General features: G+C 46.9%; 2 protein-coding genes across 2 annotated transcripts in view; both read left to right on the top strand.

Annotated features, from left to right (window-relative positions):
• Nucleotides 1–19,862, top strand: part of LOC143162603 (tumor protein 63-like) — a 111,879-nt gene extending 92,017 nt beyond the window's left edge. Inside the window, exons 3-5 of the mRNA XM_076343287.1 lie at nucleotides 18,260–18,388; nucleotides 19,145–19,277; nucleotides 19,848–19,862. Of these exons, the coding sequence (XP_076199402.1) occupies nucleotides 18,260–18,388; nucleotides 19,145–19,277; nucleotides 19,848–19,862 (277 nt within the window). The remainder of the gene's footprint in view (nucleotides 1–18,259; nucleotides 18,389–19,144; nucleotides 19,278–19,847) is intronic.
• A 2,833-nt stretch (nucleotides 19,863–22,695) lies between these two features.
• LOC143161808 (tumor protein 63) overlaps nucleotides 22,696–23,630 on the top strand; it is an 83,711-nt gene continuing 82,776 nt past the window's right edge. Inside the window, exon 1 of the mRNA XM_076341099.1 lies at nucleotides 22,696–22,756. Within this exon, the coding sequence (XP_076197214.1) occupies nucleotides 22,745–22,756 (12 nt within the window). The 5' untranslated portion in view covers nucleotides 22,696–22,744. The remainder of the gene's footprint in view (nucleotides 22,757–23,630) is intronic.

The raw sequence follows: 23,630 nt of genomic DNA, 5'->3' as shown, positions 1-23,630 counted from the left end.
TCTGCAACTTTAAAATTACGTCTAGTAATAATCTAAACAGCAAACTGATAACGTTGAGCTGAGGCATGCTGGCAAAATAATAAGTGAAAAGCGTTTGAGACCCTGTTAAAATGGGCAGGGGGGGGTCACACAGATTTCCCTGTAGGTCCGTGTGGAGGGGAAGCAGTTACAAATCCCAGTTAGCGCTAAGATTTGTGGCTTACATTTACCCTCTGCTGTTGCTTCATCTATTAATCTCTTTACTTTGGGGGTGTCTGGCAGGCAGACAGCGTGGGAGCCAGCTAAAACACTTCCTCTGTCAAGAGGTGAACACAGATCACGCTTAGGAGCATTAACTAATGTGCCATTATAATGCTTGTATACTTACTGCCTGTCACTTCACAGCAGTGAAACTATGTGCTGCGGCTATGGTATATCTAAACAGCACAGTAATTCATTGCCACAGATGAGGAAAAAATAGCTGTGTGCCCAGACTCCCAGTGCTGCGTGGTGTTGTTCAGGCTACTCCAGCCCCTGTCTCAACAGCCCAGCTCTCTCGTTTAGGCTATTTATTTCTTTGTAAAAGTGGGCATTAAAACAAAAGCACCCCCTGCATCACGCAAAAGTATGGACAGCTCAGCTGGGACACAGGACAGCAGCGTCCTCCTCCACGAACCCCACTTGTTGCTGTGGGCACTGGAGTTTACTGCTGGAGCTGCAGCCCAGCTGAGAGAGGGGCACCAGGCACTGATGGGGACGTACGTCCCTGTGCAGAAGTGAGGGATGCAAATGTAGCGTGTGAACATCTGAAGTGAGCTTGGAAAGGTATATCCTGAGTGGGCTCATCTTCATTTCTTCTCAATAGAAAGAGCTAAGAGATGCTAAAATTCAGCAACAACGGAGTTGAACTAAAACCTCACTGTTTTTCCACTTCTGCTTCCCTTATAAAGGGATTTGCATGAAATGCTTGAAATCAGTGATAAAGCAGGCTCAGTGCTCCGGCACCTGGGCCTGGGAAGGTGTTGCTGTAAGGACAGAAGCACCTGCATTGAAGCACCAAGTCGCTGACCCCCGTGAATTACTTGTTTGGATGGTACCGTGGGAGCTCATCCTGTGCTGCAGAAAACCCAGGCTAGCTCTGAGTCATAAAATGAGCTAACTATCTGAAACGGACGGGATTTCCACCTTCCAAGAAGTGCCCACCTAGCTGCAGTTGAAAGCTGCTAATGTAAGATAAAGAAGGCACTGTAATTATGATCAAAGTCCAGCTGTTGAGAGCTATGTAATTAGTCTCTCTCTCCAAAGCTGCTTTTTTTTCAGCTAATGCCTGGTTGGGGGAGTGATGTTTACAGATAAGTTACTTGTGTTCTTGGAAATAATGGTCATTAGGCTGTGTTTTACCCAGGAGCCCTCTTCTTTTGGGGCTGTTGGGAATGCACCTGCTGGTGCACTGGACTATGGTCCTGCCTGCTCTGCTCACCCCTCTCTCCGCGCCCAGGCTAATTGGTGGCCTCAGGGTTTTGCATCCCTGATGTGTTGAAGGTGTTCGCTGTGGCTTACTCCTCCCTTTTGAATGAAAGGCCTCTCAAGCAAGCTGCTCTTTCCTCTTTCATTTCTGGCTTTGTATTCTCAGCATAATGTGATACAGCCCAGCCTCCCAAATCTCACTAATAACAGAGGCTTGATAAACAACCCTGAAATCCTCTCGTCCCTGCAGCATCCGTGCTGGAACCTGATTTCTCAGACATGGTTCTGGGTTTTGGAGGGGTTGCCAAAAAGAAAAATCAATCAAGAAAAAAAAAAAAAACCCACCAGGTATGTAGGAAAAAAAAAAATCTATTTTTAGAAGAGGATGAGGGAAACTGTCAGAAGTTAGTTGGGGCATGGAAGGGAGGGGAGGGCATGGGCCATGGCAGCATCATCTACTGGGTGCTGTATCTGACTGGGTTTTGGTGAGCAGGGTCTAGTTCCAGCCAGCCAGACCTCCTGGGTTCAAAGGGATCTTTCATTGGGAGCATTGCACATGTAGCTTCACCATTCTTCGTTGGTTCCCACACGTATCAAACAGGGCTGGTAAACGGACTGCAATTATCAGATAGGAGTCTCGCCAATGTTAATGCTTGCAATGCAGCACAAAGGTGAAAAACTCGCTGTACCCAGTGCTCATCATTGCTAATGGGCAGTAATGAAAGAGCAGGTTTCCTCCCTTTGAGTTGGGAGGGGGCACATTCAGGCAAACGTGCTGGCTACCCCTCCTGATCACAGGCAGCAGTGTGCTGTGTCCCTTCATGGTTGTGAATCAATGCTGGCGTAAGCAGCTCTTCTTTCACTCGGGTATTAGCTGAGTGACATTGTGACAGAGCTTTGCTTAAGCTGTAATAGGGTAATGTCTTGCCAGGAGTGTTTCATCCCATGTGCAGGCTGTGCAGAATCCTTGCATTTGGGCAACTGCACGCTTTTTCTCTTTCCTCATACTACAGCTTGCTGAAGAATAACTGAACTCCTGCTATGACAAGGTTGACAAATCTCATCTACCTTCACCTTTGAGGTGGGAGCCCAAATTTGCCATGTTGACAGAAAGACCTGAAGCCAAGTAAGGAAAGCCACATGACTTGGTATAGATCTATTTGCAGAAACGGCCAGTGATACAGCAGGTACTTTCCAAAGACTCAGAGAGCGGCCAGAAATTGTTGTGAGCAGCTTGTGGTGTGCTCAGAGCAGCCGGTGACTTCTAGAGGAGCAGAATTGGCTCCACACAGGAAGGAAAGGTGGAGGGGAGCCAGGGAGGTGCTTTTTCTTTATTGGCCTCAGTGAGCTCTTCTGTGAGGTGGTGGTCGCCTTCATGGATGTGCTGTCACCCCTGGTAGAAATCCCACGGGGGAGGGTCCCCAGCTGGAGCCAGACACGCGCAAGGGGACAGCGTGCAGTGTGCCGAGACATAGCTATTGCAGGGTGGCCTCGTGGGTGGGAGGGCTTTGCAGAGCAGCTCTGCAGGGAGGACGTGCTGCCAGCATGGGACCTCTCGGCTGCCCCCTGGACACCTCGCTAAGGACATGCACCGCTGGTGGTGAGGAGGGGACGATATTTATCTCCTCTTTGAGGTCTGTTCTTTGGTTGCTCTCCTGTTCTTATACTGCAGTCTCATTAGAAGATAGGATCTTTGTAAAACACCGCTGAAGAGCAGCACGTTAAAGCCTCTTCAGTTCTTTCTTCCTGGCAGAGCCCCTGCAGTCTGCTCATCCCTGTTGCCCTCCTCCGTTTTGTCCCTGCTGGACCTCTTTGCTCTATGTCAGAGAGACGTTGCTGTGCTGAGGATGTCGCAACCCCTTTACAGTCATTGCCAAAGACAGCACTTTTCTCTTCCTCTTGAAAACGGTATAGGCCCCTCAGAGTGTCATAAGAAGATATTTGTCTGCTTGGAGGTCTTTTTAGTGCTGCTTAAAGGATTAAAGTGGAATCAAATCGACCGTTTTCTGTTTTTCCTGGATCTCAAAGGACTGGAAGGAGAATATGTGAAGTCTTTCATGTGGTCCTTTTTACTATGAGGAGAGAATACCCAATTCATAGGATCTTGCTCAACTTCAACTTCCAAAAACACTGAAGAAATTAAAGAAGCAAGTTCTCAATAGCTCAGCTGTTCAGAGGTGTTTAGGGTGTTCATGGTACATGTTGTAAGTATAATCCCCTCCTGATTTGCATGGTACCTTCTGCTACAAGCTAACTTGCAATGGCTCCTCTCAACAAACACAAGGATTTCTGGCCTGATACAGAGCAGAAGGGCTCAGCTTCAGTTTTGGGAAAAACAAAACAAGTGGCCAAAGGAATATTGAACCCTTATGAAAAAAATTACCATAGGTGTCACAAAGCATGGGGGAGGAAGGAGGGTCTTAGCTGAGGAAGAAATCAAGGAAACTCGGTGCTTAATTTGGTGCCTGGCTTTAAGCTAGTTATGCACTTATGTGAAAACCTTCACAGGAATTTGGGTGTTGTGGTGGGATCCAACGGTTACACTGCCGTTCGAATTTTTATTTCCATTTAATTTAAAAATTTGTAGCCCATGATCAAAACTGAAATAATCAGAAGGAAAATGTTTCACTGTAATAGATTTCTGAGGTCTGTTTGACTATGTCTGCTGATAATAGATAGATAATATTCTTCCATCTGCTTAGATAGCTTCATGAAAACATCTGTATGTGTTCCTAGGGCTCACTTGGGAGTTTTTGGTGCCTGTTTGTAATCACTTACTACTGTGTAGCAGACTGCCTCCCCACAGGATTTTGCGGCCGAGTCATCTCCAATCAGGTGTTTGAATGCCACAGGTGGCCTGATGTGATAAATACTGATACATGTAAGGAAGGGGAATTTGGTTAGTGCATGGAGCTATAAAGAGAACAGCAGCCTCCACGAGTGAGAAGGGGGAAACCCTGCAGTAAGTGATCAGGGGTTCAATAGGCTGTTTGAAACATATAAATAAGTCTGCTTACAAAACCTTTCCCTGGGAGGTTCAATGCCTGTCTAGTTTAGTGATGTTGATATGCACCTAAGTCAATGCATGCTGAAAAAATGCATGGAAAGAAGCTTGCAAGTATGCTGATGAGCTGGATGCTGCAAGCAGCAGCTGCTCAGTTATGTATTGCCAGCAGTGTCTGCCTCTAAACTCAGAAGTAGGAGCCAGAGCTGTGGGGCAAAATGGTGGGATTTCTGTGCTTGCTGTCAATGGGGTCTCTGAGGTGGCTGTGACACCTGTGAAATCGTAGTTCAGCCGGCTCTGAGAGTTAACGTGGGCATTAGGTGGTCAAATATTACAGGATTAAAAATTTTAATGATAAACAACAAAATTCCTTTACACTGTCTTCCAAGTTTGGTTGTTCATATTTGTGAATTTTCCTCTTAAAATATACAGGCTGGAAACGTCATTCCTGGTTTTGATGGAACAGGGGACTCTGGTGTATTCATAGCACTCCAGGAGCTACTGCTTTAAGATAATCACAAGCAAAAATCATAAATCACATTAGGTGTGGCAATGTATTGATAAAATTATAGGGAGCCAACCCTGTAATTTCTTAGCACCAAGCATAGTTGCAAAAGCAAAGATCCTGTGAGCACTCCAGGTAGCGTTCCCTTACACACCAGCCGTGTTTCTGATAAACAGTTCACTTGTTCCTGTCTTCCAGGACTATAATCTGCTCTTAATTCTTTGTCCTTCATCTGCCCTGTCTTGCAGCTATTTTGTGACACAGAGAAAGGTTTTTGCAAGTGTTCTTATTTTGGAGAAAAGGATTCTCTGCCCTTGGGCTTAGCAATAGCTGACCTGCCACAAGAGTTGCTACATGCTGAAAAATGCAGCCAGCGTGGTGTTTAGCAGAAGACTTCATTTTCCCATAGGAGTATCACTGGTGGCAGCGGGGTGGGGAATAGAAGTTATTGTTTATCATCCAAAACATCAGATTTAGCAGGTTGGCTGGGAGGGTAGCAAGTGGGAGCTTCAACCAAATTCATATTATGGGAATCTGCACCTAACATCTGCTTTGCTGGTGTTTCTGTTTTGCATTTTAGTTATTTACTGAAACACAGGATTTTGCTGTTTACAGTTTCCTGCTTCTAAAGAGTTCTGGGGACTTTCTGTATTATTGTCATCATTTATTTTATATTTTTGTAAAATTCAACCTTCTCGAGAGAGTTTGAGAGAGGGACTTTGTAAGTCCCCTGAGCAGTTCATAGAGAAAAGAGTTTGTGTAACTGAAGACTGAAGCAGCTTTCGTAAGAGTAGGTGCCTTAGGGAGCCAAGAGTCTTACCTGGCTCAACTCAAAATGTCACGAGTCTTTTGCAGTAGACAGTCTGAGACCTTCCTGTCCTAAAAAGGAATCACGTATTTCATGTTCTCTGTCTGAGGAAGCTGTCCCTCTCCTCTCTGACTATATTTATATGACTAAATGCCCTGTCATGCATAGTATCCTAGGGCTGAAAATCAGTGTGGGCTGCATGATTTCTCTCCCTCTGGTGGGGGGCCATGTTGAGACCTGTGTGGGATGTCCCCTTACCAGCCTTTTCCCTGCCGCCTCCTCACAACAGCCGAATTTGGGGAATGCCTGTCTAATATGAACTGGGACAGCAACAACTTGGCGCCTCCTGCTCGGTGTGCAGGGGTGCCCAGCGCCTTCCCCAGGGTCGTAGCTGCAGCACACCAAGCACTTGGGCAAACAAACCTCAGGAGCTGCTGGGAAGACTCTGGCAGAGAGAGGATCTGATTCCTTCACACATCAAAAAGGCTCAAATATCAGCAAATTTAAAAGAAACTCTGTTCTTGGCAGAGCGTGTTAGTGTCCTGGGGAACTACTGATGGTGATATGGTGCAAGCAGGGAAAAGGCTGCTTGCAGGAAACCCGTGCCAGGCTTTAAACAGAGCTCAGAGCGTGCTGCAGGGCTGCAACCCCAGCATGAGCAATCGGGGCTGCAAGCATGCCAGAAAAGCCCATGCTGCATGTGCCTCTACCATGCCGTGGAGCCTGGTTTGGTCCAGAAAAGCACACTCAGTTCAGTGGATGCAGTTGTAGCAGAGGTGGGAGGGAGCTGAATCCTGCATTTCTCATTTTGTTTGTCTCTGGAGGTTTTTGGATAGCGTCCGTGCTGGAGGGGATTGAAACTTCCTTACCAGGGAGAAGAGAGGCAGACGCCCCTTTCTCTCCTGCTGGCTGGAAACACCCCAGAAATGGTGTCTGGTGCAGGAGGGTTAGGACAGGTGCTCAATTTAGCCCATTGCCAAGACCAGATCCGAGAGCACAGCCCCCTGAGCACCTCGGTCCTGACCCACAAATCTACACCCAGCATCTTCCTCCCAGGGACATGGAGGGCAGTCAGACACCTGGAGAGTTGAGCTGGGCTTACCTGGTTTTCCAAAGTCCACAGTCACGTGCTGCAAAAGCCTCCTCTTTCTCCACTAAGCCTCACAGCAACGGGCTGAATGAGGCACACACATCTCGTGGTGAGGAGCAGCTGCATGCTGCACTGAGTGTTCACAGCCTCTGTAGAGCTGCCTTGGAAGGACTGCATGTAAATGCACCATATCTAATAGTAGAGCCACTCCATCTGTTCCCATATGCTACTCATCTATGTGTATCTGCCACTAAATAGAGAATACTGTGATTGAAATTACCTGTTTTCTGCTCAACTGGGTGCTATCTGTATACCACAGTCTGGAGCATGTAAATCAGCAGTGTGAGAGTTCCTCAGATGATGCTTCATCCTTTCACTCCCTGGGAGAAACACTGAGCCTGATTTCATCTCTGCAGGCATGAGCATTGCATATGAGATGTTGGGTTCTGACTGTGTCTTTTCAAATAGGTACAAACTACCATGCTGGGTTTTTTTCTGGTTTAACCCTGTTACTCTTTGGGAGAAATACTGCTCTGGCTTTGCTTCCCTAGACTGTAACAGTTGTTCTTTGCACTACATAATCTCATTTTTATTGTGTTAACAAGCAAGCCAGTCAGGAACACAAAGAGATCTCCCCGGCAGCTACCCAGCACAGTGTGTGTCCCTGGTTTAGGGGACCAGCCATGCTCATGGTGAACCCTTGATCTGGGGGTTTCTCTCAGGTTTGCTTGGTGATGTACTGCCTGCATAAAACCTCTCGTTTTATGTAGCATGGACAAGTTAGCCATGGTCTAGGCTGAGCTTCCTACAGTCCAGTCCACCACCAAATGTCCTGAGCTCATCTCTTCCTAAGGACTGGGTGCTATCAGAGGTTGGGCTCAACAGAGCTCACAGTTATTTCCTCTCCAGACAGCCCAGAGCTCAGGCCAGGGCCACGTCTGGAAAACGTGCTTGCATGTAGATAAGGGATAATACACAAACCAGACCTTGAACCCGGGCCAGATGAGCGGTTTGGATGTAGCCAAGGTCTTTCCTTGCTGCTATACCCTGGCTGCAAGTGGAACTTTTCTGTTGGTGCCTTCCCCCTCTGTCCCCCGCCCCCCCAGCTCTGGCCTCTTTCAGAGCCTTGTAGTTTCTAATGAGAGCCCGTTCCTGACAACCCCACTGCCTTTCTGAAGTTCTGATGCGCTTGGCTGAATTTTTTTTTTTATCATCTGTAATTAAAATAAAGTAATTTCTCATTCTGTGTTGTGGTCTCTGTATTGGTGTGATGGGGGTAGACTACTGAAACTTGAGAGATGCTGGTTGCACTCAACACTGCAAAATTTCAGCAGACAATAGCTAAAAGAAGGAAAACACAGGCCTCCTCGTTTCCTGTGGAAAATACTGAAAGCAAGCTCCTTGTAAAAAATAAACAGCAATGAACTGCTGTACATATTGTTATTGGGTAAATGCTGTGCTCCCAGGAAAAATACTGATGAGCAAAGCTCAAAAGGGGGAATTTGATTCAGCAAGCCTCAGGAAGGTCAGATTTCTGGCCAGCGCCTCTTCAGAACTTTTCAATTTCCCTTAGTACGTACCTAAAATTACTACAGAATAGTAGTGATGAAGGCCTGTAATAGCTGTATTTTGTCATGACTGCCATCTCTTGAAAATGACCTCGCCCGCTCTCATTTCTGGGGCTGTTGCTTTCTTTTCTTTTAATATTCCCTGATGCTGCAGAGATCTGGATAACTGGAAAGGATGTGGTTAGCTGTTTTAGGCTGCTCTAAGCATTTAACACCTGCCTTTTCCCCCCTCCTCCTCCAGAAAAGATGGGGCGTCTCTCCATACCGTGCAGCAGAATGCAACAGCAGAGATCTCTGAGTCTCCTTATTCCCTGGCAACTTGTGGACGTGCCCCCAGCCACCTGCTGCAAACCATTACTGATGGTGGATAAGTGGGTTATGGGGTGATTTTGGGTTAGGCAGACTCTCTGAAGGCACAAAAGATGGTCCCTGTTGTCTTTAATTGTAGCTGCAGCTGGGCGGCAGAGGTTGGTGTGTGGCAATGGGGCTGGGGGCAGCACCAACCCAGCAGGAGACCTCTCAGCAGAGATCTGTGCTCATCCTCTCCTGCACCGAGGGGAGGAGGCATCACTCCATTTGTCCTGCTGTGAAACTATCAGGGCTGGCTAGCTGGCTAGCAAAAAGTCTTGTGTTGCAGTAAATTTTGAAAGGTAGATCCAAATGCATGTTCAGCTGGGTATCTAAAACTGAGCAAATCGTCTATTGTTTAGACCAAAGGGATTTTTTTTTTTTAAATGGACTTGAAAATGTTTTGTGGCTTCTGAACAGTTTGCCTGTAAAGTTGATCTTACAATACTTATTTTTGGACTTGGCTTAAAAATACCTCAGAATTTTGAGGGCTGGGCCTGGATTTTCCGCTCGTGTTGCTTTTGAGAAGACTTTCTCACTTACTGCAGTAAAAGTTCTCACCTCTGCCCGGCAGCTGACTCCTCCCTCTCCAGATGGGCACTGCTTTTAACCATCGCTGCAAATAGGTTTGGGGAAGGGATGGACTGGAAAAGTGAGTTACAAAATAATACAGTTGCAACTGCTTTTTAATTGTTTTTGGTTTTAATGCTTTTTAAAAATAGATGGAGATTTAAATTTTCTTTTATTACTTAAATTTGGAAAGTCTCGGGACTGTGTTTCCCTGGAGGTGTACTGATGGTCATCAGGTCTGTGTGTGCTTTCCAAATTTGCTGGCTCTGCTATACCGGAGGAATGGAAGGGCAAAGATGGACAGGCCACCCAGGGGCCAGGGGTTGAGCTGGGTGTTCTAAGCCCCAGGCTTGCACTCTAACTATGGGCTTCCCAACGTGGGTTGCTCAGACTCCTGGGTGGTTTTCTGGAGGTTACGAGGGCTCTGTACCCCAGACTAGAAAGCACCAATTGCAGTGGGCAGATGGAAGAATTGCTGTGGCAGTGCTTTCACCTTGACCAGAGCTTCATCTCTCTCAGCCCCTGCTGAGAAAGGGAGTGGGTGTCAGGGCTAAGCAGAAGGGGAGGGGATGTCCGTGGCTGGGTGAGGGGGTAGTTTCCAAGGATGAGTGAGAAGGGGAGGGTGGAGAAGGGGGTGTCCAAGGTTGAGTGGGAGATAAGAGAGAGGTCTGGGAGAGTTCACAAGATGCTGAAGGGATCCTTGGAGGAAAAAAAAAAATTAGGGGTGACTTTGCTCCAACAATTAGGGGACAGTTCCTCTAGTGCTGGTGGAGTGATTAGCTGTGTGACCCTGAGGACAAAGAAATGCCTCTATTATGTAGAAGTGGTCACTGTTGTTGGGCTGATAACGATCACACGTAGATAGTAGATGTGATGAGATGTAGATAGGAGATGCGGTGGGTTCCTGGGCTGTGGGGGTTGCAGATAGCGTTCTGAGCCCGTTCTGCTTCCAGAAGCCATTCACAGCGGTTTGCAGGGAGCAGGCCCTGCAGTGCCCAGTCTGGGAACCCCTCGGCACGGTAGCACTGGGAATGCAGAGGGAGCCTTTTTCTCCCAAAGGAGCTCTGCTGCCTGTGCTGGAGCAGGGCAGGGGCGTGGAGCCCAGGGCTGTGGTGATATAACGTGCTTTGAGGGGCCGCTGCAAAGCTGCAAATGTTGCATCCGCTGTGGGCATAGTCTTACTCAAGATGACTCTAACTGAAAGATGATGATGAATGGAAAAAAATCCCCCTTGTGTTTTTCAGCAGAGTGAATCAGGAGGATCATTCTGTGCAGCCTGTTTCACTTTCTTTCATATAGGTCAGTCTTGCCCGCGCACTGAAGGCTCGAATAAAGAGCAACCAGAAAGCCGAACCACCCCTTCTTACCCCTTTCCATTCTGCTCACACACATACGCTTCCAAAAGAGAAATTTAAATCACAAGGAGATCGGTGTACGCTGTTACAGTAGACTTTAGCAGAACGCAGAGTTTTTATAAGACATGCAATCAGCATTCCTCTGAGACAGAATTGCTGTAATTCCTCTAAATATCGTATATCTCACAGTTGAAACAGGGTGTGCACAATACAAGTGTTATTTGCCTAGAGAATAGAAGCAGCTAATAGTCCTCCCTAGGCTGTCCTCAACGGATGCTGTAGGACACTGGCAGTGTCACAGAGCCCTTCGCCACTGTCACTCCCGGTTCCTTCTTGTGTTCCCCGTATATCCTTGGGTGGTGGCTTCTTCTGAGATCAGGGTTCAGTTAGCTTCTTCCATTTTCTAATGCACGCCTCTGTGCCACTGGACCACTTTTCTCTCAGCTGCTCCTCCCTATAACCCATACCACTGTTCACATGTTTTTCACTGAGATTGCAGATCAGATCTGGGAAACATCTGAAAAATGCAGGATCTGGGAAAAAAAAATGGACAGTTGAACCATGGGTGAAAGTTTTATTCTGTCTCAAAAAAATCCTGTGTGTCGGTGTTTGTTATTCCTTACATGCGCCCTTCCAAACCCATGCATCCATCACTCTTCTTCCAGAGATACTTTATAGGACTAATACATAGGAGCAGTGCTATATGGGAGGAAAATCTGAAGGATTTAAAGAAGTTGCTGGAAGTCTAGATTTTAAAAAGCTAAATCTGAAAGCTGGGCTGGAAATCTAAAGGAGAATAGATACTTGTGAGTGCAGTTCAGCAGGACCTGCCCCTGCCGGGATGGGAGTCAGTCTCTTTTGGGCTATCGTGAGCCGAGACCTTGGAATATGGCATGAGGCAGAGAAAGAAATGGGAAAATAGTAGATGTGATGAGATGTACAGTGCAGTTCATGCTGGGAAGGGGGGCTGCTTGTTGATGAAGTAAACACAGAAAAAGGCATAGATAGAGGTGCAATGCAGATCCCTGAAATTCAACAGCAGTGTCCTCTTTGAGGGCAGTGAGAGCCTTCCTGTCTACCCATGGGCTTTCATTTTGCCTCCCCCCCCCAGTTTACAGCAGTGAACCTGTTTGGTTACCAAAAGTCTCTAACGGGTGCTTCCAGGTTGTGCTTTGCCGGCTGAGGGTGGCTGATGCAGCCATGGGGGACAAGCGTGCTCCACACTTCGGGGAATTCCAGATGACGCTGCCTGCCAGGCACACGCTTGTCCCGTGCTGCCAGACCCCGCTTCCTTCTCCTCTTGCACAGCTGTGAGCTTCATTAGGTAGCAATGTCTACAAATCACTGCAGTGTTAAAATGCAGAGCCGGGGGAATTCCAGCAGGACAAGGGCTGCCAAGTTCCTCGAGTTTTAACGGCGCGGTCCGAAAAGGAGCCCTCTCCCCACTCAAGAACTAAAAATACAACTAACACCAAGATTCAGGCAATTAAGCATAATGCTCATGAACTTCAAATCATTTGTTCACCGTTGCTTTTCATGCATTTCAAGGTGTAACCGGAGAAGGCAGGGACAAGCACGTGGATTGGGATTGCTAGAGCTGGAGCTGAGGCTGCCGACTTCTCTGCTCTGTGATTTACTTCTCTGTCCGGCCCACACCCTGTGACGGTTGAGGGCTAATATATTAACCTATGCATGAATCAAGGGCTGTTAAGTGGTTAACTGCTGTAAGCACTCAGGAAGAAAGATTAGTTTTCAGTCTGGGCATCTGGGTTTGAATTCTGCTTCCACCCTGAACTCTGAGTGTGGCTTAAAGCTGGTCACAGCACTTCTGCAGCCTTGATTTTCGTTCCTGGGCATCAGCATTTTGGTGCCTGAAGATAAATGAAGTTTGGTGGTTTCTTGCTCTATGAAGTGCAGTGCATACTCTACCTGAAGAAATTAAGGCCTTTTTGAATTTCCCTGTCTAGACACCCAAAATCACTAGTTCCTTTTCAAGCAGCACCAGACTGGGACTCAGGTGACCAAGGTTGTATTTCTGGCTGCACAACTGGCTTGCTGAGTAATGATGAGTAATCCTGTGACCTCCTGGTGCCTTAGTTTTCCCACAGGTAAAATGGCAGTAATTACACCGTCTTCCTTTGTAGAGCACTTTGAGAGCTATGAATAAAATGAGCCATATTAGATATCATTATTTAGACATTATTAATTATTCTTTGGGTTCATTTGTATAATGTGGAAGTGCTTTCCTCATAAAAGTAGATGTTCTTCTCTTTGTATCAAAGTTTCCTAAGTACTCCGCTAGCAGGTCCTTAGAGGAATATATCTCATGAAAAAAACAGCAAAATCTGTAGCTTACAAAGAAAGACTTCTCTGGCCCCATCTGCTTGTCCACTGACTGAGGACTACAGACACAGTGATAGAAAATTGTACACTGTTAATAGACATTTGCTGGGGAGAAGCAGAAAGCAACATCCTGTAACTTTGGCAACAAGAAGAAAAAAGCTCGAAATCATTTTGCTTATCCCTACTGTGAGAGATTTCTTCTCACAAGATTTTACACTGTGGTTTTACACCAATATCAAGCCATGAAGTTCAGCATCTATAAACCACACTGATAGTTTCCAAGAGTTTGGACACCATGCGGGAGAGACACAAACCACCCCAGAGCTCCAGCTTCCGAGGGAATCTAAGGAGAACTGGAGATGCTTAGATCTCTTGAAATCCAACACAGCAGCTTCACTGAGATACCTTATTCATTTCAGGTTTCCCCATAAACTCTAATATTAACCCAGGGGCAGTTCAGAGTGTTGAAGCTCCAAGCCTGTTCTGGATGAAAAAACCAAAGAAAACCATGCTATCTCTTGGTTGTGACAGTCTTTCTTACTTTTGGAAGGAGGTTGCTGGACTCACACGTGCACCCCAGTGGTGCTTGAGCTGCACCCTGTGTCAGATCTGATCCTATATCAGTGAAAGCAGGTGGCATCTGCCTTTAAGGTTAAAGCTACAGAGGAGGGGCTGTGCATGCTCCCTATCAAACCTAGGTCTTGCTTTCCTCAGGAGCTTGTGTCTTTTCCCCAGAGGTAAGTCAAGCCTTGGTGTTTTGGGTTTAGCCCTTTCTAAGAAAGATTGTTTGCAGTGAAAGGTGGCTTTTTGGGTAAGAAGCGTTGCAATAGTTGAGTTTAATAATGTTCTGTTATTGTTTTCTGGTGTGGAAAGTGGTTTGGGTTTTTTTGTTTTGTTGCTTTTCTTTAATGTCTTTGATGTGAAGGTAGGAAGGGGGAAAAATGTGGTGAAGAGCAGAAACAAGTGCTTAGAGTGAGATAGTGGGAACAGAAATACCTTGTCTTCTCTCCGGTTTGCCACCAGCTTACGTTGTGCTGGGCCAAGCAGTCTGGGCTTTGTTTCCACCTGTGTTGAGACCCTCAGCTCCAGGGAAAGGCAATAGCAGTGCAGATGGGCTAAGGCTTATGAAAGGCAAATGCTGTGCTTGCCAGGGCTTTTTTATTTGGTTGTTGGTTTTTGGTGGGGCGGGTTTTGGTTTTGGGGTATTTTTTTGTGAAGTTTAACATTCCCAGCCTTCCGGAAGACTCTGAAATTGAGTGCTGTGTGGGTACAGCTAGAGGGGCATATTGCTCTCATTGCCATATTTTGCAGAGATCTCGCTGATCAGTGTGATGGCAAACTGAATCAGCTGGGATGCAGTCCCGTTCCGGTGGGCTGTAACACAACACTTCTGGGGAAACGATCAGGAGGCAGCAGAACAATCAGTGTGCACACGGCTTCAGCCCACAGAGTGAATCTGGAAAAGTGCTTTCACCTGGAGTCTGGCTACTCTTGCTTCAGCAAAATAAATAGGATGGAGCTGAGCTAGGTGTCAGTGGGAGTGCATTGCTGGCTGAAACCTGTCCTGGGATTCAGTGGTTCAGGAGCAGTGTCCCAGCACTGCGCCAAGAAATCCTGTGCTCTTGGTGAGATGCTGCTTCTCAGAGAAGATTTAACCTGCTATTTCTGTTAATTAATAATCCCCTGGTGGTTTTAAAAGGAGGGGCTTGTGGGTGAATGTCCTATTCAGCTTGCAGTTTGATGGGGGCTGTAAATCCCTCTGTAGTTCCAATCTGGTGCAGTTAGTGCTCTCTGCTTGTGGCAAGCTGCCTGCCAACTATTTCAGCAGTTAATGCAGGGAATTAGCTTGTAGATTTAAAGTAGAGGGCAAGCTAGGCAAGACTTACTACCATGCTTTGTCCTATTGTAGCCAGTAGTTTGGTATAACAGGCTGTGTTATCTCTTATGATGTGCTTTGGGATGAGTGGTTGTGGGTAAAAGGGATGTTGTTTAAATGTCTGTTAATAAAAAAAAGCAGCTGGTAGGAGCAATTTGAGCAATGCAAACTCCTGCTATCTTGTGATTACCTTTAGGCACTTGGAGATTATTCTACTGAAGCTAGAGTGTTTGCTGATGTGGGAAAGGACAATTAACTAGAGTAGTGAAATTTATGCATAGCTCTTGCCTGGGCTTTAGCTGTTACTTTCTTGTGGAAAAGCAAATTTGGGCACTTAGGTATGCTGTTCAGTAGACAGAGGCTGCTCCTCTATTTTGAAGGCTGTTTGTTAAGGCAAATGGCACTAGGTTTAGATTTTATTAAGATCACAGGGAAGGAGACAGTTTAGCTTGCATGCATCTTTGTGCTGAACTGAAGTTGGTTTTCTTGCAGCTTGACACCTCTTTCCCACCTGAGAGCAGGATGCACCAAACTAAGTAAAAAAGCAATGCTCACTACCTTTGTAATGCTGTATCCTTCTCATAGGTGCCTTGCCAAGGTTGGCCACCTAATCCTGCAGCCTCCTTTGGAAATAGAGCTGTACGGGTAGTAAAGGTGTTGCAGAGAGCATTGAAGCAGTCTCTCAAATTTTGCTTCTGTGAAAGCATTAACCAGGGAACTTCTTTTGTTTGGTATAGGGAAACGTGCCTTTTTGGCCATCAGGTAAAACCTTATCATGCTTTTCTTAGAAACAGTAAGCCAGGAGCTTGGTTGGGTACAGGGATAAAGATGACACAGCTGGAAAATGCCTCTCTCTGGAGAAATTTGGAGTTGTGTTTAGTACAGGGATGCACTGGTTGTGTCCTTAACTGGTGTGACTCTTCCCAACAGCTCTGTTAGCTTCAGAGGCGTAGAATAACAAACCTGGTTTTATCAGTCCATGCAGCTATATCTCCTTCCTCTCCTGTGCCGCAGGCTGTGGGCACTGTGAAGAGTGCTTGATTGGGGTAGGTTTATGAGAAGCAACTTCTGCTTTGCTGCTAAATGGGACCACAGGGGCCAGAGCAGGCAGGGCTGCACTGGTTGCTTTGCCTTCTTGAGACCTAGGACTTTGTGCAGCTGTGAACCAAAGCTGGGGCATGTCATGGCATGCAGAAACCTCATTGGACTGAGACTTTTTGAAGGAAAGAAGGTCTCTCAGGAAGGTCTGTTTTGCAATAACTCTTTTTGGTAAAGTTCGTTCCTGTATATGTAGTAATGAGCTGGTGTGGATGGTGTTGCTACCTTTGCACTGAACTCCTAAAAAGTGGGTTTTAGTGTTTAAGACAAGGGCAGTTGTGGTAAGTGGCAAATAACTGTTAAAAGCAAGCGCTTCAGTGGTTTGGGAGAACCCATTGTGGGGTTTCTCTGCCCATTTCTGGGAGGTCAGGACCAGGTGCAGGGTATTGAGCAGTGCCTGAGGTCTGTTTAGTGGGTTTAGTGGCAGAGTAGGTTGGGGAGCATGCACTCCCCATTGCTCTCTACCAAAGCTTGTCATAGCATTGGTTCCCAGCTTATATAGCAGGCTTTAGGCCAGATCTGTTCTTCTGGGTTTCAGGACAGCACTCTTGAAAGTGCCTTACCAGACTGAAAGCTTGAAAGGAGTAATTTCTGGTACTTTGTGGGGTAACTGCTGTTCTCAGAGGATTTGTGATTATTTATTCGCATGTAGTGTGGGTATGTGCTCACATCTGTAAGAGCTATTAGCTATGACATTTCTGAATTTTATTTTTGGCTCTGACTCTTCATGAACTTTTAAAGGATGTTGGGTTTTCTCGTTAATCACAAAAAGGATGAGCAACTGAAGTGATACTTTCACCTATTTTAAGGCATGCTCAGCGGGCTGAAACCACTTTGATTTCTGTTAGCTTAGGAAAACTGTCTGCTCTTTTCAAAGAGCATGCAGTTCTGTGGGCAGCAGAGGTAAGGAAAGCCCTGTTTTTCGCAGGCCGGAGTAATCCTCAAAACATAAGAGGCCATACAAATTCAGTAGAGAGAGCTATATCCCTCTCTGACAGCAGCCAGAAATAGATGCTTCAGGAAAAAGTAGAGGAAAAGAACAACTGTAGTGTGATCCTCCCTCTGAAACACTCTTTCTTAATTTTGACAGCTTAATAAATTAGGGTCTTCCATGCAACTTGTTTAGACCATTGTGTTAAACAGCACTAAAATGTGCCAAACCAAATGTTAGTCCAATTCTTTTTGGAATCCATTTATAGCCTTGGCTTCTGCCACGGCCTTTCCCCTGGCAGGGAGCACAGCCATTCACTTGCATTGTGCTGAAACAACTCTTTTATATGAAAATTTTGCAGGATGCCCCCATCCTTGTAGCAGGAAAGGAGGTCACCTGTCTTGTACTCTAATTAAGTTGAACCTAGAGTTTTTGTCAACTGCAAATATACTCAAGAAATTCCTCCTGCCCCCCTTTTACATCCCTGCAGCCACTGAGTATTTTGACATGGGTGTAAAAGCTGCTGCGTTTGAATTTAGAAATTGGCCAGTGGGATGAGAATGTGCAGCTGTGGAAGGCGTGAGTGCTCTGGCTTTGTCACTGCTCATCTTGAGCCCACCTATTTCTGTGCATCTTGTGGGAGCTTAAGGGGATAAAAATGGCCAAGGTAATTAGCAGATCTGGCGGAAATCAGCCAGTCAGGCTCAGAAATTATTGGAGGTGAGAAGACAGTAGACAAGCAGATATAATCTGATGTGATGGAACTTATTTCCATAGAAAATAAAACAAATAGAAGATTTTTTTAAAAAATCTTCTAATAATAAAAAAATACTTATTTTATTCCAAGACCTCAGCTGCAGTGGCTGGGTGTAGGAGAATTCACCTAAATCATCCAAGGGCATGCAATCTAGAGAGGCAACTAGCCAGGGAGAGTGGAATCGCACACCACTTAAGTGCTTCACCTGCTGCAAAGACTACCTGCTTATATAGAAAGTTGATTATTTGGGGGTAAAATGGAAGGTGGTGGGTTTTTTTCCCTCTGGGATTCTTATGATGCAGCATCCCAGTGGACTCTGAAGGGTAGTTAACTTATAGGGAAGGGTGGCCGAATTCTCTCCCATCTAAATACAGCATCTGCAGCAGTGTGGAATGTGTGTTGTACAGCTGTGAATGTTCCAGGCATTCATCGTGTCTCCTTTTTCACACAATAGCTTCTATTTATGGGTTTTCATCAAGTTGGGCTCATGCATTCAACATATCTTTGTGTGTGTGTGTTTCTTTTTTTTTTTTTTTTTTTTTTTGCTTTTGTTTTTTAAGGTTTGTAGAAACTCCGAGCCACTTCTCCTGGAAGGAGAGTTACTACCGGTCGGCCATGTCCCACGGCTCACAGCCCAGGGAATTCCTCAGCCCAGAGGTGCTCCAGCATATCTGGGACTTCCTGGAACAGTAAGTAGTCCTTATGTGGAGCCTGTGGAAGAAGGCATTTTGGGACAGGACGTCTCTGTAATTAGGTTGCTCAGGGGACTGATGCTGGGGGTTTTGGAGTCTTCTGTACCTGCTGATTAGAAGATGTGGGTATGAGTCTGTGATGACTGACAGCTCTTGAGCTCTCAAGAGGTTCTTCATCAGGCTAAAGGGAACAGATGCAGAGATGACCAGTGACACTGACTCTCTTCAAGACCTTTGGTTGCTGAGCTGACTGCTTTCCACCGCATGCTCACTTAAGGTGGACGGTTGGCATTTTCCCCTAAGGACATGGGGTCATTACTCTATGTCCAGGCTGCATGTTTTCCTCCTTTGCTGGTGCCAGGGAGGGAGAGGAGGTGGAGATGGTGCAGAGTTCACTCTGTCAGGTCCATTGAAGGAAATAAAACTGACTCCGTTCCCATTCCTGACTTGCCATGACTGATGCTGGGACAGTTACTGCTATAAATCCTCCATGAATTCTGTCTTTGTGATTTAACTCCTGCGCTCTTACCTCATTTTTCTGGTCAGGCAAGTGAAATGTCCCTCCAGGCCCTGTCCTGTTCAGGGACTGCTGTTAGCATGGCAGGTGATGAGGTAGTTGTTGACTAGTAATTACTTACTTTGTCCTGAGACTGGTTCATGGTCGTGCCTAAGTCCTGGGTGACACCCTAGCACATGGTGGGGGAGGAAAACAAAATTTGACCAGTTTTAACTGCGTTACTCTGTTCTTTTCAGGCCAATATGCTCGGTTCAGCCGATCGATCTGAACTTCATCGATGGCCCATCTGAAAATGGCCCTACAAACAAAATAGAGATTAGCATGGACTGTGTTCGGGTGCAGGACACGGAGCTGAATGACCCAATGTGGGTGAGTAGTGAGAAGAACTTCCTTAACCTTTGGGGACAGATGAGGAGTTTTTGCAGAAGCTACTCTTGCTGTGTTGCCCCGGGACCATCTTCTCCCTGTTGGTGGAGGAGCTGTGGCTGCTGCCTCTGACCAAGGAAGTTCCTTCTTGCTTTGCCTGTTGTGTCCCACCCACAGAAGCTGGTTGGGAGCATGGCTCTACCAAGTTACTCTGGTGGTGAACAGTGGTGTTTGTACATGTGGCTAAACAGGACGGCGTGTGACCCGTGGAAAGGCATCACTCCTCTGTGCCTCCTCAGGGCTGCAAGGGGGAGCAGGCTGGCTTCTTACCTGTTCTTCCTCTCCTGCTGCAGCAATGGCAGGAGAGAGGGATGAGGCAGCTAAACAGGCAGAAGAGCTGAGGAGTCTCTTGCACTAGCCTGGCTGCTCAACTGTCTCTGCTCTCTCCCTGCTTAAGGCTAGTTTATGTGGCCTCAATGTTAAAATAGTTGATATTCTGGGCACAGTTGCAATTTTGATGACTAAAGGCTGGGGCTTGAGGATGTTCTTCACTGTTTTTTTCTTTTTTTGAAGGTCAGGTATGAATGAAAACTTGGTTTCAGATCTCCCCCCCCTCCTGTGTCTCTAGGTAGGCAAAGCCAGAGAGTGTTTGTAACAAGTCTTGGTCGTGGGTGTCTCACCAGTATGGCTCGAGACTGGAATGCAGATGAGGCACTGGTGGTTGCTGGTTCATTGCCTTTGGCACAAACTGACCGGCTCTTTCTTAGCAATAGCCCTGGTGAAGAAGCCAGGTGCTATTCTTGCAGGCTGGAGCAGGAGGTATTTCAGGAGTTTGAGCTGTTCGTGTCCTGTTTCTGTTCTTCCTGGGTTTTGTATACTTTGGAGTAAAAATCATGTGCAGCTTGAAATTTGTGTTGATGTCTGTAAATTTTCTTGTTCCTCTGTTTCCATCCTGAGAAACTGCGTCAGTTAATTCCCTGGCTAATCAACCACCATTTTTAATGTGTTCAACCAAGGCATGTTGGCGGTCTGCATCCTGGCAGTGTTTGTAACCTGGAGGATCGCATCTGCAAGGAAAGAGCCCCCAGGTCATGCTGATTGCAGTCCCCAGTGCCAGAAGGTTTGACCTGTTACTGCCTCTCTCGTCTGACTGCTGGGGAGACTGCGGTGCTCTCCTCTTTCCTTGCAAGATTGCAAAGGGTAAAGAGGCCACTCTCAGGTTGGGTATCTGCTCAGCTGATGTGGTGAAGCTACTCTGAGTGTGCAAGGAGAGGTGACTGATGTCAAGGCTGGTTATCTTTTGATTCTGCATTCAGGTTGGGCGCAGGGGGATGGTGTGCAAGCCTTCAGTCAGCATCTGGATCCGAAAGGCCACTTCTCAGCTTTTTCCAATGCTGTAGCACAGCTCCAGTAAAATGATGTCTCTTCAATAGCTAGTCCAAAAGATTCTCCATGTTTAGAAGGGCTCCTAGGTTGTAATGTTCTGTTTGAACTAACTATGTCCTCTTTAAAAAACAATCCCCAACAGTTTAAAAGTCATCAGCAGAAACTTTGCTCCTTCCATGCCCAAACCTGGACTTGCTGCACTGAGTGCTAGCAAAGCCTCCCCGTCTCCAGTTCTTCTGAGCTGTCTACAGAGCACTGTGGTAGCTGACAGGCTCACTTGAGGCTCTTGTTCAGAGTCTCCCTCTCCCGTCTGTGGTGCAGTGAAACATCAGTGGAAAATCCCTTCCTCTTGTCTTCTCTGAGCGCTGGGGCTAGGGAAGGAGGGCAGGCAGCTTTTGCTGAGCAGTTACTACTCGCTTATGATGGGTTTGATCCCAGCCTTGCAGGAGGCATTTCTGAAGAGGCTGAGCAGCACGGTGACTTCTTTGAGTGTTTTTCACAGATATGACAACCCAAAGGAGGAGCGGGGAAATTCCATCCCATCCTCACCCTTACTGTAAGGCAGCAGCTCAGAGTACATTAATGTATGTACGTTAATAAATGTTCCAGTTTGTCTTCAGTGGAAGACAGCACCTTCGCTCAGTTGAGTGCTGCACAAAAGCCTTTACAAAGCAAAATATGCATCGCAAACCTGTGCAAACAGTCTGCCTTTTAAAAGGAGGAAAGCTCTTTTTACTCCCCTTGCCGCCACCACCACCTCCCTATAAATTTGCAAACATCCCTGACAGGTGACAACTCCCCCTTGCAGAGAAGTCCATGTTTGCTTTGCTGTTTCTGGGGCTCGCAGCCGCTGCAGCTTGCATTGGCAGAGAATGTGTAGCCTGGGGCAAGGTGTTTGCTGTTTGTCGGCTTTAATCTGAAATACCTTACAACCCTCTTCCCCTCCAGCTTCTCTTTTCCTTTGGATAGCTTCGGGGCAAGAGCTCCCCTTGCACCTGTCTCTCCTGTAACCTCAGCCATGTCACTTCTAGACACGAGGTGCCGCACGCAGCTGATTACAGCACAGAGTTGAAGAGGGCAGATAAACACAAAGGAATGCAGCAGTAACAGAGGGGCCCTGGGAGATGAACAGTGAGATCAAGGCAGAGTGCTTTTTATTATTAGATTTGTCTTGGGAAAAGAGCAAGGCCAGCTTTTCTCCAAAATGTACCACTATGTGAGATTTAAATAGGTGCAAAGCAATTAAGACCGGTTTATTTAAAGCAATTGTCCTTCTGTGGACTTTAAGGCAATCCCAATCAGCCTTTAAAATAAGTTCTGCACCTTCTTGCAAATTATGGCTGAAAAGTGAAACTTTCAGCCTCACAAGATGTCTATCCTTGATCCCATGAGTTGTGTTGGTGAGAGCTGTGATTCTTTTATTATTTAATTTTTGGGGAGTATAGTTGCTTGTTCACAACAGAGCTGGCAGTGGGGAAGGAGCTACAGTATTCGGAGCAGTACCTGAAGAAACTGTCCCACCGGTGGGCTGGAAAATGAGCATGAGTCCTGCTCTGCTTAACACCCATCGGTTGTGTTTGTTGCCTTGAAAATGCAACTATCTGGGGAGAGAGCTGGAGGAGAAGGTTGGGTAACAAAGAAACCCATCTTGTCTGAGCTACATCTCTGCCTCTCACTGAGCCAAGACCTTGCAGTTCTCATGCTCTTGTTTTTAAGGAAGAAATGTACTTCCTGTATCCCATGTAAGAAAGGGGTAAGAGAAACTGGGGATCGGCACTATCTTGGGATGAAAAGAGCTGGAGGGGACAGGAAGAGGGTTTGTGGGTCTGGTGTAACATTAGACAGTCAGCAGCCTTCCCTGGTCATGTGCCTTGTGACCGGCTCTTTCACAATGTCCTGGGTGGCCCGTCTGTGAGGCTGCCCGGCTGTGCCCCTTCCTCTCCCATGGCGTTAACCACAGACAGGCTGGGAAATCCCAGCAGAGATCTGCCTTTTTGCATAGCCGGAGTGAGGGGCTGGTGGTCCCTGTGGGTGCGGAGAACATTCAGTCTCTGCCATGGCCCTGGCGTGGGAAGGAGCTGCGGATGGCCAGGAAGGTAAGCTGAATGTGCCTCCTTGTGGGCCACCTGCCATTTCTTAGCCTTCACCAAAGAAGGTGGTCCCCAGCCTCTTCTTCCCTGACCAAGGATGGAGCCAGCAACTGTGGGGTCTTTGGGGTGGTGGCCAGCTCCCTGCATTCAAGAGGAACGCTGGTCTCAGGCCGTCTCCCGCAGTGCTAGAAACCAGGTGATGTTATATGATTTTTTTTTTATTTTTTTTTTCCGGACTGATTACATGCCCTGGAGCTACAGGGAGGAGGGGTCTGAGGACCTCTCTCTAGGAACAAGCGTGTGGCAGTGCAATAACCCCTGCATTGCCCTGGAGCCCTTGTGGCGCACTGTCAGCCTGCTGTACCAGGTGCAAAATCGCTGTCCCTCAGAAGTCCTTTAAACTGCCCACCGATGCTAAGAGATACTAGCCTGGACCCAAACGAAGCTGCTTTGGGCTGAGGACTTCAGCGGGCAGCATCCTGATGAAAGTGTTATTTGATGGCCTTGCAGAGTCTGGAAGTCTCCTGCCGCCATCCCAGCAGCGTGTCCAGAGCTCCGGGGACCTCACCGGCAGGAGCAGGAGTGCTGTCCTGAGTGATGGAGCAGCTCGTCCCCCTCCCCCTGTACATACCTTCCTTTCATGCCCCTGAGCAAGCTATCCTCCCGCAGCCCCTTGCCTAACCAGTTCAGTGGAATGCCTTTCCCCAGATAGTCGCTATGGTCAGAGTTTTCTTAACCTGGATCCGTCCCTCCCCACAAAAGGGAGAGAGAATTCCTTGCCTTTTTTTTTTTTTTTTTAATTTGTCCTTCCTCATCTTCTGCAAATCATTGTGGGGATTTGCTGTGTGTGGCTTGGTTAGGCACTGCTGAGCTCCCTGTG

Source organism: Aptenodytes patagonicus, chromosome 6 (genome assembly GCF_965638725.1).
Source record: "Aptenodytes patagonicus chromosome 6, bAptPat1.pri.cur, whole genome shotgun sequence".
In the NCBI taxonomy this organism is placed as follows: Eukaryota; Metazoa; Chordata; class Aves; order Sphenisciformes; family Spheniscidae; genus Aptenodytes; species Aptenodytes patagonicus.
This window is presented reverse-complemented; position numbering and strand designations above follow the sequence as displayed.